The sequence below is a fragment of the Protopterus annectens genome, chromosome 3.part1, assembly GCF_019279795.1.
Source record: "Protopterus annectens isolate FY-2018-M chromosome 3.part1, PAN1.0, whole genome shotgun sequence".
Classification (NCBI taxonomy): Eukaryota; Metazoa; Chordata; order Ceratodontiformes; family Protopteridae; genus Protopterus; species Protopterus annectens.
The window spans coordinates 1072203071-1072222134 of NC_056732.1; the positions used below are offsets into that span (position 1 = coordinate 1072203071).

The 19064-nt window shown below is 42.6% G+C and overlaps 1 protein-coding gene across 1 annotated transcript in view; it reads right to left on the minus strand.

The window, feature by feature from the left end:
* Positions 1 to 19064, minus strand: part of LOC122798354 (serine/threonine-protein kinase OSR1-like) — a 2305884-nt gene that overhangs the window by 1661571 nt on the left and 625249 nt on the right. The window contains exon 6 of the mRNA XM_044067206.1: positions 2161 to 2270. Within this exon, the coding sequence (XP_043923141.1) occupies positions 2161 to 2270 (110 nt within the window). The remainder of the gene's footprint in view (positions 1 to 2160; positions 2271 to 19064) is intronic.

Here is a 19064-nt window from a genome sequence, read left to right on the forward strand (position 1 = left end):
TTATATGGAAATTGATACCAAGGTACAAGCAATTAAAATGTTTTTAGTCCCTTCAGTCATACACAGGTCAGGCATATTTTTATCAACTAGAGGAGAAGTCATAGATAGCAATTAAAAAAAAAAACAGTTGAAGGATTTTATCTGGGAAGGGAAGACAGCAAGGGTCAAGTGGGATAAGATGATTACTCCAATAGAACAAGATGGACTAGGATTACCCAATTTGAGGGAGTATTTTAAAGCAGTACAGTTAATGCTCCTACACATAGCACAAGCAGAAAACTATAACTCAAAGTGAAGAGGAATGATGATGATACGGGGGGAAGCTCAAGAAATGAGGAGAAATTGGGATTTTGGATGCAGACACGTAAGGAGAACAAAAATCATACAGAGTATTATATTCATAAAATAGCAGGAGTACTCTAAGAACTAAACCAGCATGAGAATGGAGAAAAGAGATTCTGCCGATAAGGATGACTGTGGTTAAGGATACAGATAAACAGGCAAGAGGTGGTTGGAATTTATTGGAGAAAACTGGCAAATGAAGCAAAGTATTGGGAGCAAATAACTAGAAAGAGAAAGGTAAAAGAATGGGAAGAGGCCAAGAATTTATTTGGACTACAGGTTACAGATTGCCTTCCCTATCAAGGATTGATAGAGTATGGGCAAAAAGAATGAAATAGGGGGCTCGTAAATGAAAGACCAGCACTTGTAGAGTTTTTTAATAGAAGCTAGAACAGAAGTCACTGTTAAAAGAATAATCAGTAGAACGTATAAAATATTGCATGATAAATGTAAGAATCAATCAGAGGAACTTAGAAGGGATTTGGAAGAAAGACTGGATAAGCAATTCACAAGGAGACAATGGGGATATGTGTAGCTCCCAAATATGCAACAAAATCTAGAAGATTTAGGATCTTTGCCTGGAAGTGTTTATAGAGGTATTTTTACACCCCAAGTAGACTCCAAAGATTTTTTCCTCAGGTGCACAGCAAATGTTGGTGATGTGAAGTGCAGGATAGAGGTGGCTAGTAATATATTTTTTGTTTGTAGTGAGCTGGCAGACTTTAGGGATTCCCTGCAGACCACTCGGTTGGAGATGCTGGGTGAGTAGATTGAATTGACTGGGGAGATTATTTTTTTGAGTTATGATACAGAATTGGAATTGCCTACACATAATAAAGCCCTGCTGAGTCTAATTATGATGGCTGCACTAGCTGACAGATTCACAACTGCACCAATAGAGCTGCCCACTCTGGTGGCAGTGGTTCCTAGTTAGGCAGTGCTCACACCATAAGGAGGCTTGCCATTGTCTATTGACTAGAACAGTCAAATTGGTACCCCAAGCCATTGATGGCAGCCCTCAAGGTGTGCGCGCTTGGGAGCATGCATACATCAGTAGGACCACTCTGGATACCCCTGCAGTGATGTGGTAAACAGTCGATTATGATGAGGTTAAGGTCTTAAAGAAACACCACTTAGCCCATGTCTGGAATAATCTGTGCTGCTGATGGGAGTGGCGTAGTATAGTTCCTGGACTGCAGACATGCAAATACAGTTGCCTTAGGGTCCTGGCCTGTGAGGAGGGGGCAAGCCAGATCAACCAGGGCTAAGGGATGCAATCATAACCTCCATCAGCAGATGCAAATGTAGGTGGGGGGGGGGGGCTAGGGTCACAAGGAATCCTTAAGTTTCTCTTGATGACAGAACCCCACATTCGGTAGAGGAATGAATGGGCTCAAGTTTAACTGGATTATGCTAAATGGTTGCAAGGCAATAACATAAAAACGTACCTAAAGTTAGCAACTAATTTGTGGCTACCAGTAACATGCCTACATTATAGGTAAAAGTCAGACAGCTTAACGGCTCCACTTATTTGGGATAAAATTTCAACGTTTTCAATGGCATGAAACTCTCTACTCTGTATATTGCCAACTTACTGATTATCCTTTTAAGTTTTGTTCTGGTAAACTAAAGAAAACACATTGCTTCTAGCAGCCTTCAAGTACAAAAACATAGCTAACAATTTTGTCAAAGCACAAAGTTTCAAAAACAAACACTTAAAACAGTTAAAAACCTTGACAGTGATTCAGTAACTTTAAATTTAACAACTAAATTCAAAGTGACATTTTCCAAAATGTTAAAAGGAACAAACAGATGCACCTGCTCCATGACCTCCGGAGCCATCCAACATGGTGTGCCGACAAAGGTCTTCCTTACTTTATTCCTAGTGATGTCACCACCTGTTGCTAAAAATGCGCTCACACCAAAATCTGGACAAAAAATATGTAAAACACAAAGTGAATTTTTGCCATCAGTATTAAGAACTGTTAATATACATAACATGCATATTTTACAGTTATCTTCTACAGCTGAGCATCACATAAGCATCTCACAAAGCAGACTCTCAGAACCTGAGAGCCAAATTAGTATTTTTCATCATAAAAGGTCATTCTAGCAACTGTTGCAAACATCTAATGAAAAAGGCTGATTAAGTAAAATGTTCTACAATATAACAAGAAAATTATAATAATCATATAAAGTGCTGCCAAGTACATGATTTAAACTCCATTTAAATTATAATATACTAATAGCACTAAACGTTAAACTTCATCTTACCTACCAAAGGTGTAAAAATTCAAAGAAGAAACTGTCAACAGCAACATTTTATCATACTACTTAAAACACAGTCATTGAAGACAGAAAATTCTAAAATTAGTTTACTATATAAATTATTTAAACAGAGCATAGGTATCCAAGTAAAATGAAATAAGGCATCCCTTCTGTAAAACAATGAAGGACTAATAAACTGCACTATTTCTCTTTCAAGATATTTTGTCCATTGTGAAGGAAGGATCTGACAAATGGCCTGCACTAACAAGCCAACAACAAAAATTAGACTTATAAAACTCACGAAAAGTAAAACCAACTACTTAAATCAACAAAAAAGGCAAAGAAGCAGAAAACAATCAGCACTTTAATGACAAATAAAGCAAGCTATTTCGTTAGGTATGTTACCAAACTTCTTCAGACAAAATTCCGACGTACAATGGACCATTAAATATTTTGCCTAAACAATCATGAGGTGTAAGAAAGTCACATGTTACTCTGAAAATAGATCATATGATTCATCAAAGAAAGCAGATCATGGTGTAAAACAAAAACATTCACATAAACAAAAACTTTTTTGTTGCTTCCTGATATAAACAACTATTATAAAAAACTATTACTATGAACATGAAAACTACAATTTCAGAAATAAGTAAATAAACAATAGTTAAAAAATACTAGTCTTCACAAATCCCTGAACAATATTAAAATATATGAGCTCCTGAAATGTAATGACCACAAGTGTGTTTGGAAACACTTCTTCATCTCAACAAACTTAAGTTTCAAAATCCCAAAAAAATATAAAGATGTGACTAATCCACCTTTGAGGCCTATTGTGAAAAGCAGAAATTCTATCACATACCCTCTGGCCAAACACGTGGATAGTTGTTTGAAGAAATATGTTGACATGGAACCCCAAATATGTAGACACTCTTGGTCCTTCCTAGAGAATGTTAACAATTTGTTATATGATGAGGAATTCAATTTAACAACGATAGACGTAAAAGATCTATACACCACGATTCCCCATGATGTTGGGATTGAGTGGGTCTGTTTGATGTTAAGACTCAGGAATGCAACCAATGAAGAGATTTTGTTCATAGGTTCATAGACTGGTACTAGGCTATCGGCCTACCCATAATTCCCTGGCTATTTCTTTCCACAATATTTATTTCCCTGGACCCCAGTCTAGCAGGGCAACTGACGTGATCTACTGAGTAAATTTCCAATCTCCCATCCAGTTGTCAAGGTTTCTTCTGAAGAGGGCCAAGGAGGCGGTCTGCTTGACATGTAAGGGCAGTCTACTCCAGAGTCTGGGGAGTCTCTGGGTTAGGAACCTATCCCTCCAGCATGTTTTGTTCATTGTGATGACAAGGTTTAGGTCACTGGAGCGTGTGGCTCTGATGGATTGGGATTTCTTTTAAGTGTTGTATGTACAACAGCTCTGGGTTTGACATGGCCTTGTATGTTAAGCACAGATCACCTCTGAGTAGACCATATGTGACAGAGTACAGCTGGAGTTTTTTAGTTGGTCAGCATAGGGCATCTGCTTTAGGCCTGTGATTCTTTTAGTGAGGTGCTTCTGCAGCCCTTCCATTTGTTGCAGATGTCTTGAGAGGTGCATACCAAACAGGGTGTTGTACTCTATGATGGGTCTAAAATGAGGGATGAGTACAGTGGGAGAGTGACCGCCTTTTTTCTGGATGAAAAGCCCTTAGTGATGTGGTGTGCCACATAGGATTTCCTGATTGTTGTGGTGATGCAGTTATCGAAGGTGAGACCACTGTCCACCTGTGTTCCTAAGTTTCATCACCCTTTCAGTGTTAGTGTACTGCCACCTATGTGGTAATTCATGGGTACATGTTTTTTTTCCCGAAGGGGACAACTATACATTTCTTGGCATTGAGATTGAGCCCATGGCTCTGGCACCAAGTATCTGTTTCTGTAAGGCCCTTTTGCAGAATATCCACATCATTTAGGGATTCAATAATGGCTCCCAGTTTGCAATCATCTGCGAACTTTGTTAGCCAGAGTCCCTTAGTGTTGGCTTGTACTTCAGAGAAGTAGATACCAAACAAGAGTGGTCCCAGGACTGAACCCTGAGGCACTCCACTTGTCACTTGTCTCAAGATGGATTTGGAGTCCGCTACTTTTACAGTGTGGGTTCTGTAGGTAAGCCAGTTGGCAACCCATCGAGTGATGTAGGGATTAATGCCCAGCTTAGTAAGTTTATCTATGATTTCAAAGTGGGGGTTGGTGTCGAAGGCCTTGGCGAGGTCCAGATAGGCTGTGTGGACCGCCTTACCCTCGTCCACAGCACTATGTCAAACAGAGCTCCTCATTAGCACTCTTCAAGAAAAATCTTGATGATTGGATGGGAAATGGGAATTTCACCCCGGGGATCACTTCTGTGGCTCTGCTTGACAGGGGCACAGGAAAATAATTTTCTTGGGTGGCTAAAGCCAGGGTACATTTTTTGGCTAGGCTTGTATGGGCCCTAGGGCCGATAGCCTAGTACCTACCTATGGAGACTGATTCAAAGTCGTCAATCAGGTTCAGGAGATGAGATCAGCCCTTCAAGAACCTAAACTGGGTGGGGTCCAGTGTATGAAGGTTGCCAATGTCTTTCTTTATAAGTTCCATGGCCTTGCAGATCAGGCTCGTCAGACTGATTGGGCGGTAGTTCCCAGGATCCAAGGTGGATCCTCCCATGTGGAGTTGGATAACTGTAGCTGTGCGCCACTCAGTGGGCACATAGCCTGAGGTGGGGCTATGATTAAACATGACACTTAGGTGAGGTGCCAATTCATTTTGTAGTTCATGTAGTACACAGCCCGGGATGTCATCTGGTCCCACGGATGCTGTATTCTTGGTGTTGGAGAGTGCATTTGTTACCTGTGTGGCCATTATTACCGGAATTTGGCAATCTTTCAGTACTGAGATGGACCCTTTAGGGGGCTGAGACGGTGATGAATGTGGCACTGAATCGATCTGCCAGAATATTGGCAATGTCCTTGGGATCAGTATATTTAATGCCATTCTGTTGTAGCTCAGAGCAGACCTGAGCATTGCCATTTAGATTCTTGACATATTTATAGAATGCCTTGTGGTTGTTTTTGGAATATTTGGCAATTTCATTTTCATAACTAGCTTTGGAGGATTTTATGAGGATCTCAGCTGAGGCTGGTAAGGGAGGTTTTTGTATCCTGGGATTTTCCTCTCTTCTGCAAAAGTTTCTTCCTTCTGTTGTATAGTTTGTTTATGACAGGGCACCACCAGATTGACTTCCTTTTTTTGGAGGAGAGCATCTTGGTTCTATTTGGGATGGCACGATTCATGCAGGAGTGGATGTGTTCGTACAGTGCTTTAGTATAGGAATTGGCAGTTGAACTTTCAGTTACCATTTTTTTTTTTTTTTTTTTTTACAGATGCTTCCTTACTTGGGGGGTGGGGATGGGATGAGATGAGGATGTCAAAGGTGATTAGCTTATGTTCAGACTTAACCAATGAGGTGGTGACCACTGGTGTGATGCATCAATTACTCATGTTGGTAATGACCAGGTCCAGGATATTGGAGACCCTGGTGGGACTATGGATTAGTTTATCCAGGGCGTTGGAATTTATGAATTCCAAGAACCGTTGGGCAAAGGTGCTGGTACATGAGTAGTTTTCCCAGTTAATGGCAGGGTAGTTAAAATCACCCAGTATTAGGGTGTTTGGTTGTATGGTGTGGTGAGAATCTTGGGGCATGGTGGTGGATCTGTAGCAAGCTACAATTTGGATTGCAGTCTTACCTAGTGTTAGTTGCACCTGGAGAATTTCGGATGCATTGTGTTAGAAGATTGTGTTGTTGTTAGAAGTATTATTAGACGTCATTTTAACTAATAATTTTTTTCTGTTTGAAAGAAGGTACTTTTTTCAAAAGAAGGGGGTAGCTATGGGCTCCCCTTGTGGTGCCAGTTTTGCAAATTTGGTCATGGCACTTCAGGAAAGACAGTTCGTACTGACTAAACTTGTTTTCAAGCATGGTAAAATTTTATACGTCCTTTCTGGATGACATTTTTGTTTTATTCCATGGTGAGGAAATGGAGGCTAAAGAATTTTTGCAGATTTTAAATGACTCCACCCAATTTTTAAACTTCACTCATTCATTTATTAAGATTCAGTTTCCTATTTGGATATTGAATTAATGAAGGATCTTGTTAATAATGGGTATAAAGCTGTAATTTTTAGAAAAGCAACATACTCAGATTCTTTTTTTTTACACTATTCCAGTGCCCACCTGATTCAACAAAAGAGGTCAGTGGTGAAGGGTCAAGCTTAAGCAAGCAGCTAGAATGATTTCCGCACAGACTGATTTTTTTTGATTGAATGTGACCTCTTGGTTAACATGTTTTTAACAGGGATACCCCTTAGTGTTACTGGATGAACTAAGGCAAGATGTGATTTCAAAATGGGCACACGGCTTTTACAAAGCAATTTTACACTATCCAGCTTGTCCCCAAGTACCATCTGGTCAGCACGAGCATACAAAGTACACAGTAGAAACACCTTTTGCTAGATAAAGATAAACTTTCATCCTCCTACAACAATATTGCCAGATTTGCAGCTTCAATCTAAATCAGCTAGGATGGTTAGAGCTGCCAAATCTAATACTTTTTAATCAACTAATAGTAGCCCATAAGATCCTGTATTTACCTCAAAATACACCCATACTTACATCCCTAGTCATCCCCTATAACAATCTCAAGACCTTACGCTCATTTAATAAACTACTTGTACAAATATCAAAATCCAACAACTCAGCTGGTGACACCTTGTTCTCCAATACAGTAGGTAAAGCCTGGAACATCCTCCCAAGCCAGCTAACCTCAATATCCTCCGTCATCTTATTTAAAAGCAAGCTTAAACCCTACCTTAAATCACACTGGCTATGCCCCTGTGTTAACCCAGACTAAGCACCTGACTATTAACTAGACTCCCACAATTCCCAGTCTCTCATGATCATGATCTTGTGTTTACTCACTAATTATTAGTGAGCTTAACCTTCCTTAGGATTTTTTTCTCACATAAATATATATATACTGCGGAATGATCAAACAACTTCATATAGTATCACAACCTAGGTGATAATGAACACTATAAATCCATCCTTGTATGCTGATCTTCTATACTCTATCTATTGATCTCTAGTGTTTTCTTTCTTGGGTTTATGTGTGACCTTAGTACCTATTAATATAAACTACTAGTTGTATCTAGTTAAGTCTTAGATTTCGTTTTCTTTCCCTAATAGAATACATAATATAAAATCCTAGGCTTGTAATATGTTATAAAGATTTGTAATACACCATTTCTAATGCAAATGTCTTGGTCTTGTTCATCTATTCTTAGATAAAGTTTTCTTTCCCTACTGAAATATAAAATATATAATCTTAGGCTTGTATTATTTTTTTAAAACTTCTTATGTACCAAATTCTACTGTTAATGTCTTTGTCTTGACCTTTTATGTTGTTGTAATTTGTGGAGCTTTTCTCCCCGGGCCTCCACTGAAAATGGACATATATCCAGCTGGACTAGCCCGGTCAACAAATGTAAAATAAAATAAATAAATAAATAGTGTTCCTTTATTACTCCTTATAGTATGGATGCCCTTGGAACTAAACAGATCATGAAGGATTGGGGTCTTCTTTCATCAGACGTGGCCTTTTATGGTGTAGATAATTTTAAACCTAAATTTGTTTTCAAAAGGGGTCAAACTTTAAAGAATTTGTTGGAAGTTGATGGCAGACCTAGCCCCAGAATAAAAGGGATGTTTACATGTGAAGCATGCCCTTACTGCAGACGTACTGAAGTGGGCAATAATTTTGTAAAAAGGGACCGAAGATACGAGGCAAAAGGCAGGTTTAACTGCAATTCTTGCAGTGTAATTTATTTAGCTAAATGTTAAGCCTGCCCACGTTTTTTATTGGCAAGACGGATCGAAAGTTTAAAGAACAGTAATATGAACGTATTTACAGTATAAGAAAAGGGAAGACCGAGAATGCCTTAGCCAACCATGTTACCTTACACCCATGTCACTCCTTTGTTTTTCGAGTGACTGACCAAGTAGTTAAGGATGTGATGGGAGGCCCCTTTTCTTTCAAACTGGTGTTGCTAGAATTAACCTGGCAACTCAGATGCCAGGCTTGTGTGTTACCTGGTCTTAATGACATCTGTTCCTTGGTTAGTGTGTTGAAACTTAAAAGTTTGTTGAGATGAAGAAGCGTTTCCAAACACACTTGTGATGATTAGATTTCAGGAGCTCATAGATTTTAATATTGTTCAGGGATTTGTGAAGACTAGTATTTAACTATTGTTTATTTCTCATTGTTTTTAATGCCTTTTTTTGTGTATACTTATTTGTGAAATTGTAGTTTTCATGTTCATAGTAATAGTTTTTTATAATAGTTGTTTATATCAGGAAGCAACAAAAAAAGGTTTTGTTTATGTGAATGTTTTTGTTTTACACCATGATCTGCTTTCTTTGATGAATCATTTGACCTACGTCTCTGATGAATCACATGATCTATTTTCAGAGTAACGTGACTATTTCTTACACACATGATTGTTTAGGCAAAGTATTTAATGGTCCATTGTACTTCTGAATTTGGTCTGAAGAAGTTTGGTAACATACTTAACGAAAGCTCTTACTTCATCATTAAAATTCTGATTGTTTTCTGTTTCTTTGCCTTTTTTGTTGATTTAAAAAATTAGACTTATGTTTGTTTTAAAACTAAAAACAATTTTATAGGTCCGTGAAGAAATTAGACTTGAAAACTGTGTTAGGGTCAGTACTACACGTCAAGAGTGTTTCTTAACAGCTAAAGAGCCCAGGGCACCCAAACGAAAAAGATTTATATTAAAATCCAAAGCAGCTATCACCAACAAGAATAGTTTCCTTGACAACAAACCTTAAAGTACGGTAGACACAAAACTGATAAAAAAGATGCTTCCTATGCCATGTTCTCACCTTTTTATGCTTAACTCAATGGAAAGACTACATGGTATGAACGAAATGAGACTGTAAAAGCTATTTAAAATGTAAGTAAGGCTAAACCAGGATGGTCTTTCCTAATGCTAATATCAGCAATGGTGTTGCAGAAAGAAATGGGATACACACACCTATCGTACTACTTCAAAGCAGTAATCAGTCAGCAGAAAATGCTCTGAACTCTAATTTCCAGGGAAAAAATCTTTCATGAAATATCAGAAGGGAGTTAGAATTAATACCAAGAATAGAATGAGCAATTATGAATGCAAGCCCTGGGCAACAGCCCCATCAAATACGCTATAAAAGCAGCTACCATAGGTCAGATGATGGTTAAACTTGCTAGTTAAGCTGCTTCCCTAGCGTCCTACATCAATGGGCGATTTAGACATTTACCGATGTTGACACGGTTTGCTTCTGTACCCACAATTATAAGGAAACAAACAATTGCCTACTTTTTATTGGCAGTGAAACCTGAAATAATCAGACTTGACTAAACTAGAAAGTACTGCTGAGCCAATGTTGAAATGAGGCACTATTGGTCAGTCCATTTACCTGGTTAATAAATAAAATAAAAAGTTTGTTCTGCAAGGCTTCTGAACACTAGAATACAAAGGGCAACAGAATGTAATGTGCATGAACTAATGAGCCTTCTTCAGAAGAGGCTTTATTTTTAGTATGTTAGTACACACACAATGATGCCCTATCGTTACATAAAGGATTAAATTCCTTAAAGTTCAGTTATCCATCTAACCAACAATCAAAATATTTTTTCCAGGAAAAGAACTTGTACATCAATATGCAATCTGGGATATCAGTTATTTAGATGGGGCTGCAGCACAAAATGTACAGTTGTGTACACTTACCATAAATGTAGATGTTCAAGTGCATTCATTTATGCAGTCATCACACTCTGGTTATCTGCCTGCAGGTAGCCCGAATACCAGAGATTTAGTATTTCTGCGTCAGTTGCTGTCGCTCCAGAACTGATGTCAGGTCGTCAGGGGTATGGCAGCTGACGCCATTACATCAGTTTTTCTTGCCCCAAATGTCAGGAGCCCCCCAAATAGGGAGCTAAATTATGGTGGGGAAAAACACAATGAGTAAAAAGTAAATACCAATACCCCTGAAGGGGGGCTGAGTAACAGACATAGAGAGGAGAGAGAGACAAGGAGGCCGAAGGGAGGGAAACCAGGACTGCAACAGTGAATACACTCAGACATCTACATTTATGGTAAGTGTACACAACTGTACTATATTCTTCCATGTTTCACTGTTGCAGTCATCACACTTAGGTAGATTCCCAAAGATGAAGGGTGGAGGCAGTCAAGAAGAGTTGGGGCTGGCTAGTATGCCTTGCAGGACTGCTGTTGCAAAACCCACCCTGGACTTGGAAAAGATAAGCAGGTGGTAATGTTTGGTGAAGGTGTGTAGAGAATTCCAGGTAGCAGCTTCCAGGATGTCCCTGGTAGGGACTCCCCTGAGGAATGCTGTAGAAGTGGAAGTTGCCCTAGTGGAGTGTGCTCTGACCCCTGAGGGGTTGGTTTCCCATGGTGCTTGTAGCAGAAATGGATGCAGTGTGCTATCCACTTGGAAATAGTTTGCTTAGAAATAGCCTTGCCCTCTGCCCCTGGTGCAAAGCTGACTAGTAACTGGTCAGATTTCCTGAAGGTCTTAGTCCTATCAAAATAGAATCTGAGCTGTCTGTGCACGTCCAAGGAGTGTAGGATCCTTTTCCCTTTATTTTGAGGATTAGGGAAGAAGGTTGGCAAATGGATAGATTGGTTGTGAACCACACTGGAGACCACTTTAGGCATAAAGGAAGGGTTAGTCCTGAGGGAAACCCTGTCAGCATGGAAAATAATGAAGGGTTCCACAGCCATAAGTGCATGTAGCTCAGACACTCTTCCAGCTAAAGTAATGGCCAGAAGCAAGGCTGTTTTCCAACAAAGGAATTTTAACTCTGCTGACACTGCAGGCTCAAAGGGGGGGGGGGGGTAGCATGAGCTTTCCCAATACAAAGTTAAGGTCCCAAGCAGGGGTGGGTGCTCTCCTAGGTGGCCTTAATTTGTTTGCCCCTCTCAGGAACTGTTTGATAAGAGGGTGAGAGAAAAGAGGTGGCTCAGTGGTATAATGAGCCAAAATGGCAGAGGCATGGATCTTATTGGAGGACAAGGATAGGCCTCTGTGCAGTAGGTCTGCCAAGTAATCCAGGATTAGAGGTAGGGAGGGTAGAGTTCTGTCCTCTTCTTTAGACTGAATCCAGGAGCAGTACCTTTTCCCACTTATCAGCATAGGATTTCCTGGTACTGGGTCTTCTGGCTTCAAGAATGATGTCCAGCACCTGCAAGCTTAAGCTGGTTACTGGGGGAAGAGTTCAAGGAATACGCCAGGCTGCAAGATTTAGGGTTTACAGTTGTGGATGCAAGATCTGTCCCCCCTGCTGAGAGCAGGGTTGGGTTCTGGTGTAGGTGCCAGGGTGGCATCGGTGACAGGCTGCGCAGGAGTGGGTACCAGTGCTGGCGTGGCCAGTCCAGGGCAATCAGAATTGTCCTTGGTCTGACCTGTCTTATCTTGAGCAATACTCTTGAGAGAAGGGGCAGGCAGGGAAAGTCATAGATTGAGAGATTTACCCAATGGAAGGATAGAGCATCCACTTTCCAGGCCCTGCTGTGAGGTGTACTGGTGCAGAATTTGCTGAACTAGTGATTGCAGTGGGAGGCAAAGAGATCCACCTCTGGGGTCCCCCATTTCTGAATCAGAAGGTTGAAGGTGCTGGGTTCCAGTTGCCACTCGTGTGGTTCTAGGAGATTTCTGCTTAAGTCGTCTGCCAATGAGTTTTGTTTGCCTGACAGGAATTGAGCTTGCAGACTGACCTGCAAGTCCAAGGCCATGTTCCACAGGGCCATGGCTAGCCTGCAGAGTGGGTTCCCCCCTGCTTGTTGATGTACCACATAACCGTGGTGTTGTCTGTTTTTATTAACAGGTGTCCTGGTGAGAGTAGTGATCTGAAAGTTGTCAGAGCATGCTGCACAGCTAGCGTCTCTTTTTGGTTGATGAGCAGGTGAATTTGACTTGGGCTCCACTGGCCCTGAAAGCACTTGCCGTCCATGTGGGCCCCCCAGGCATAGTCTGATGTGTCTGTGATTAGGGACTGGGCAACGTTGGGTTGAGTAAAGGGCAGTCCCTTGTTGTGGTTGCATGTTGCTGGCCACCAAAGAAACTCTGTCCTTAGACAGGGTATTATAGGAATGACAGTTTCCAGGTCCTGAGAGTGTTAGCACCGAAGACTTTTTAAGTATCACTGAAGTTTCCTCATATGCAGTCTAGCATATGGAATTAGTAGGATGCATGAGACCATGAACCCAACGTCCTGCAGGTTTTTCCTTGCAGATAGCTGGGTTCTAGTGGCCATTTGAGTAAAATAGTCTGTCAGATAGGCTTGTTTTTCTGGAGTGAGGAATGCCATCTGGGATGCTGTGTCCAAGCTTGCTCCCAGGAATACAATCTTTTGACTGAGGACTAGTTTTGATTTCTTTTCATTAATGGTGTACCCCAGGGAGGTTAGAAGGTTTTTTACAAATGTCAGGTGCTGCACCAGCATTTCCTGTCTGCCTGAATCAGGCAGTCATCCAAGTACGGGTAAATTTGAATATTTCTTTGTCTGCAGTAAGCAATGGCTGGAGCCAGGCATTTTGTGAATACTCTGGGAGCAGTGGATAAGCCAAAGGGAAGTGCAGAGAACTGGTAATGCATAGATCCTGTCCTGAAGCGCAGATATTTCCTGCACAAGTCCCTTATAGGGATGTGCAGATAGGCTTCTTTTAAGTCTAGGGTGACTAACCAGGCATCTTTGGCTGGCATAGGCAGAAGCTGCTGCAGGGTGAGCATTTTGAATTTTGGTATCACCAGGAAGGTGTTTAGAATTGAAAGATCTAGGATTGGGCACAAGTGCCCTCTTTTCTGGGTACCAGGAAAAGTCTGGAATAAAATCCTTGACCTATCTGTTCCACAGGAACAGAATGAATTGCTCTTAAAGAGAGCAGGGACTGTACTTGGTTTTGTGCCTCTCCCCACTCGTTTGGAGAAAGGTCTGGGGATCCTTTTGGGGTTGGCAGAGACTGGAAGTAAAATTTATACTCCTGGGATACAATGTTGAGGACCCATAGGTCTTTGGTGATGGAAAGCCAGTTTTTTGCATGAAGGGCCAGTTTTCCTCCTAAGGGCACAAGCAGTTGGGCAGAGACGGGGAGTGGAGTTGAGAAGTCACTGGGAATGCTTTCCATAAGGGGGCGGTTTAGCACTCCCTGCTTTAGAGGTGGAGGCACTCCAATGCTTACATCTCTACATACCCTGAGTCTGGGGGGTTTGTTTTCCCTGGGTCTAGTTTGAAATGGCCTAGAGGGGGCTGGAAAGGACCAATGTTTCGAGGGCAATGCCTACTGAATCTAGGAGGCTGTACTTGCAAGAATTCCTTGACTGTCTGCAAAGATTTAGCTTTTTCTTCCATCTTTTTAAGAACCTCTTCTGCTTTGGTGCCAAACAGATTGTCCTTGTTTAAAGGAGCGTCTAATAACTTTGATTTGACATGGTCTGGCAAGATTTGCTCCTTAAGCCAAGCATGCCTTCTCAGTACAGAACCAGTGACTGCTGCCCTGCAAAGATGCTTCTAGGACATCAAAGCCACACTGCAATGTCTGCTTGCTGACTTGGCTTGCAGACTGCATATGCTAATGCAATTCTTTATTTTCTGCACAGTCTGCAAAGGTAGCTATCTTTTGCTTAATAAGTTCCATAACATGTCGTTGGTACTTCAGCATGTGAAACTGACAATTCAAAGCCCTAATGGCGAGAGTTGCAGAGGTATATACTTTCTTACCCCATCTGTCCAAACCTCTGGGATCCCTGTCCAAATGGGTGGGATTCCTAGCTGTAGTTGCTTTGATACCTTTAGGCCCTTGGGAGTATGAACAAATCGTTCTCCCTCATTTTTAGGTTCTGGAGAAAGGACAGGGAGGTAGATAGCTTGGCTAAAAGAAAACTCTAGATACTACTTCAGGCATAAAGGAAGTGAGAGTTCCCAAGGAAACCCTATAATTGTGTAAAACAAGACAAGACTTGCCCCACCATCAGTGCTGGAAACTCAGACATTCTTTTAACAGAAGTCAGAACAAATCAGCAAAACAACTGTCTATATTAAGAACTAGAAATAAGTCTGAAAGACTGGTTTAAATGGAGCAAGAGCTAATTTTTCCAAAACATATTTGAGACCCAAGGAGGAGCCACATATTTCCTAAGAAGCCGTATGTAGTACCCTTTCAAAAACATTTAAACATGAGAATGCATTAGAAGGGGAAGATCCATGGGCAGACATGCTGAAATGGCCAACAAAGAAGGAAAAATGGTCAGAGGATAACTACTCACAAAAATATCTTAGAACCAGAGAAATACTAGCCTCGTCTTGGCACCAATTTGAAAATATTTTCCATTTCATAATATGGTTTCGAAGCAACAGATTCCTTCACCATCATTAATACAAACTGCACATCTTCAGAAAACAGGTGCCTAAAATGTACTAAAACTCTATCATCAAGGCAGCTAGTTGAAACGGTTTCAGGTTGGGGTGTAGCAAACAACCCATCTTGTGTAAGTCCAGTCTGTGAAGCAGCTTGTGGCAACTCTCCTTGGCCATTTCTAGGAGGAGGAACTACTGCTGCCTGGCCAGAAGGGAGCCATCACAAGACCTTTGGAGAGTCCTTCTGAATTTTGAGAATGCCCAAAGATATCTTTGGAAAGACATGCAGGACCATTCATGTCCAAGGAAATGAAAATGCATCTTTTTTCCTAGGTCTGCTTTTAAGGTGTCCTGGAACATAATTTTGCCAGTTTGCTGTGAATGGCGGTAAACAGATCTATATGAGGTGTTCCCTAACAGCTGGATCAATTAAGACCCCTGATTCAGTTTTCATTCACGACATTCTGCCCTAGTCCTACTCAGCTTGTCTGCCACAAAATTTTGCTCTGATGGGATGCAAGATGCCTGTAGATTGTGCTGAAATGCTATACCCCAGACTACCATGGCTCGTCTGCACACTAAATATCTAGTTCCTCCCTGATTATGTACCACATCACTGTGCTGGTGGTGCATGTATTAACATGCAACAATCCAAGGAACCATAAATGACAGAGTTGAGAGCACTTATTACAGCCAACATCTTTACGTTTGTGTGTTTTGGTCTTCCCTTTTTGTTCCAAAGACCCTGTACTTTTACTCCAACAAACACTGCTCTCCACACAAAATTGGATGCATTTAGAAGTTATGTACTTACCATAACGTTCCATCTGAGTAGGTGGATTCATTTGTCTGCAACCTGTGGGTATGGATCCGATATCGGATCCGAACCGGCATGGTTTATCCAGCTATGGATCCGAGCTCCTAGCTCCTCCCCTCACCCATAATGCCCTGCTCTCCCTACATGACCTCAGATCGAGTTTGCCCTGCACCAACTACCCTAACCAAAGGGTAACACACCCTATGCAGGAAACTGACAAGGCCAGGGCGATAGGAGGGCGGGATGGTTGCAGACAAATTAATCCACCTACTCAGATGGAACGTTATGGTAAGTACATAACTTCTAAATCTGAAGTAGGAGAATTCATTTGTTAGCAACCTGTGGGACAGAGTCCCCAGCTACCTGAATCTTGGGTGGCCATCATGGAAGGATATTCCGGAGCACCGCGGAGCCAAAGGATGCTCTACCTCTAGAAGTGACGTCCAGCTTGTAATGAGTAATAAAGGTATGAGATGAAGCCCAAGTGGCTGCTGAACAAATGTCATCCAGAGGAACCCTAGACTTAAAGACCGCTGAAGTAGAGACAGACCAGGTCGAATGAGCATGGACTCCCTCCGGTGCGGGCCTCCCAGAGGCTTGGTATGCCAACAGAATACACTGAGAAATCCAGCGTGACAAAGAAACTTTGGAAATTGGTTTACCCAGATTGAATTTGGCAAAAGAAATTAACAACTGGTCTGACTGCCTATGACCAGCTGTCCTATGAAGGTAAAAACGAAGCTGCCTGTGAACATCCAAGGAATGCAGCTTGTATTCGCCTTTGTTTTGATACTTAGGGAAGAAAACAGGGAGGTTGATGGACTGATTAATGTTAGCTTCCGAAGCTACTTTAGGAAGAAAGGAGGGATTGATCCTTAGGTACACCCGGTCCGGATGAAAAATCAAATAAGGCGGTTTCATGGACAGGGCCTGAAGCTCTGAGACTCTCTTAGCCGAAGTAATGGCTACCAAAAAAGCAGTCTTAAAGGACAAGTATTTAAGATCGACTGTGGCCGCAGGTTCGAAGGGGGGAGCGGTCAAGGCCTGAAGTACCAAGGAAAGATCCCACGGGGGAACAGTTTCTTTGACAGGGGGTCTGAGCAAAAAGGTGCCTTTTAGGAAGGTTTTGCATAACTTAGCCGACATAAGAGACCCTGAATCGTGTCCAACATGGTAATGAGATATGGCCGCCAGCTGAACTTTTGACCGTGGAACTACTAGCGCCATCATTAGAGAGAGCAGTAAGGAAATCTAGAACCAAAGGAAGGGGAACCGTGAAAGGATCTAGGTCTTGCCGCTCTGCCCAAATGGAGAAACGCTTCTATTTACTGCGGTAAATTTTTCTGGCAGAGGGCTTGTGGGCCGCTACCAGAATGGCCTTAACTGGGGACGAGATACCGGGAGTCCCGATTAGGAGTGGAACTGGAGCAGCCAAGCAGTCAACTTCAGGTTGTCCAGGTTCGGAGTTGGCAGGTTCGACGGGTGTGATATCAGATCCGGAATGGGATCTAGAATCCAAGGTGGATTCACTGAATGAGACCTTAGGTAAGGGAACCAGATCTGTCGAGGCCAGAATGGGGCAATGAGGATCATTCTGCACCCCAACCGAGAGGCTTTCTGAAGTACTTGCAGCATCAGAGGTAGAGGGGGGTATGCGTAAAGAAGACCGGGAGGCCAAGCATGCACCAGAGCACCTCTCGGAGAATCCCCTGGAGGGGGGATTAGAGCGAAAAAACTGTTGCACTTGGCGTTTAAAGAAGAAGTAAAGAGATCGCAACAGGGAGTCCCCCACTGTGCGAAGATACGTTTCGCTACTTGAGAATTGAGAGACCACTCGTACGGGGAGAGTATGGTGCGACTGAGCTTGTCCGCTAGGATGTTGGTCCGACCCAGAATATGCGTTGCGATGAGAAAGCGGTTGGTGGAGATCGCCCATTCCCACACTCTCATGGCTTCTCGACATAAAGGGTAAGACCTGGTTCCCCCCTGTTTGTTGATGTACCAGACCACCGACATGTTGTCTGATTGAATCGCAATTGTTCCCAGGGGAAGGAGGGCCTGAAGTGCTCGCAACGCCAAGAGCACCGCCCTCATTTCCAGAACATTGATATGCAGGGAGGTCTCTGAATCGCTCCACGTGCCTTGGACCATCCGGCCCGCAAAATGCCCCCCCCACCCGAGGCGGGAAGCGTCCGTGGTCACCGTGGCGAGAGGGGGAGATGCACAAAAGGGGTGGCCCCTGTGGAGGTCCGGAGAATGGAGCCACCACAAGAGAGACCGCTTGCAAGCCTTGCTGATTGCAATGGGATGATACAGGGGGAGGGAGAGAAATGACCATTGCACCTGAAGTGTCCATTGAAGCACCCACATGTTCAAGCGGGCATGCGGAAGAAGAGTAATCGCTGCCGCCATAGACCCTAGCGCCCTCAGGATCAATTCCGCAGGTGTTGACCTGGAGTGAAGGATGGCCTGCACCTGGAGTCACAGATTCCGAACCCTGTCGGTTGTGAGAAAGGCTCTTAAATTTCTCGTGTCTAACCTGGCTCCTATAAATTCTATTGTTTGAGTAGGGACCAGGTTGGACTTTTCTATGTTTACCGTGATGCCTAGCTTGGGAGCTAGACGAAGGAAGGAGTCTCTTGCCAAAGAGAGTAGATGCCTTATTGGGGCGGTGAGAAGCCAGTCGTCTAGGTACGGAAAGTCCTGAACCCCTTGAAGCCTCAGGTGGGCCGCAACCACTGCTAACACTTTGGTGAACACCCTGGGGGCTGTGGTGAGACCAAAGGGAAGGACCCTGAACTGGTAGTGACTGGCTCCCAGCCGGAAGCGAAGAAACCTCCTGGATCGTCTGTCCATCAGAATGTGGTAGTACGCATCCTTGAGGTCTATAGAGCACATCCAGTGATTCTCCCCTAGAAGGGGGAGGATGGACTGCAAAGTGACCATCCGGAACTTCTCTTTGGGAACTGACAGGTTCAACAGGGACAGGTCTAGAATGGGTCTTGGGTCCCCCGTCTTTTTTGGCACTAAAAAGAACCTGGAGTAGAACCCTGATCCAATCTGGTCTGGGGGGACGGGCTGGATGGCTCTTTTTCTCA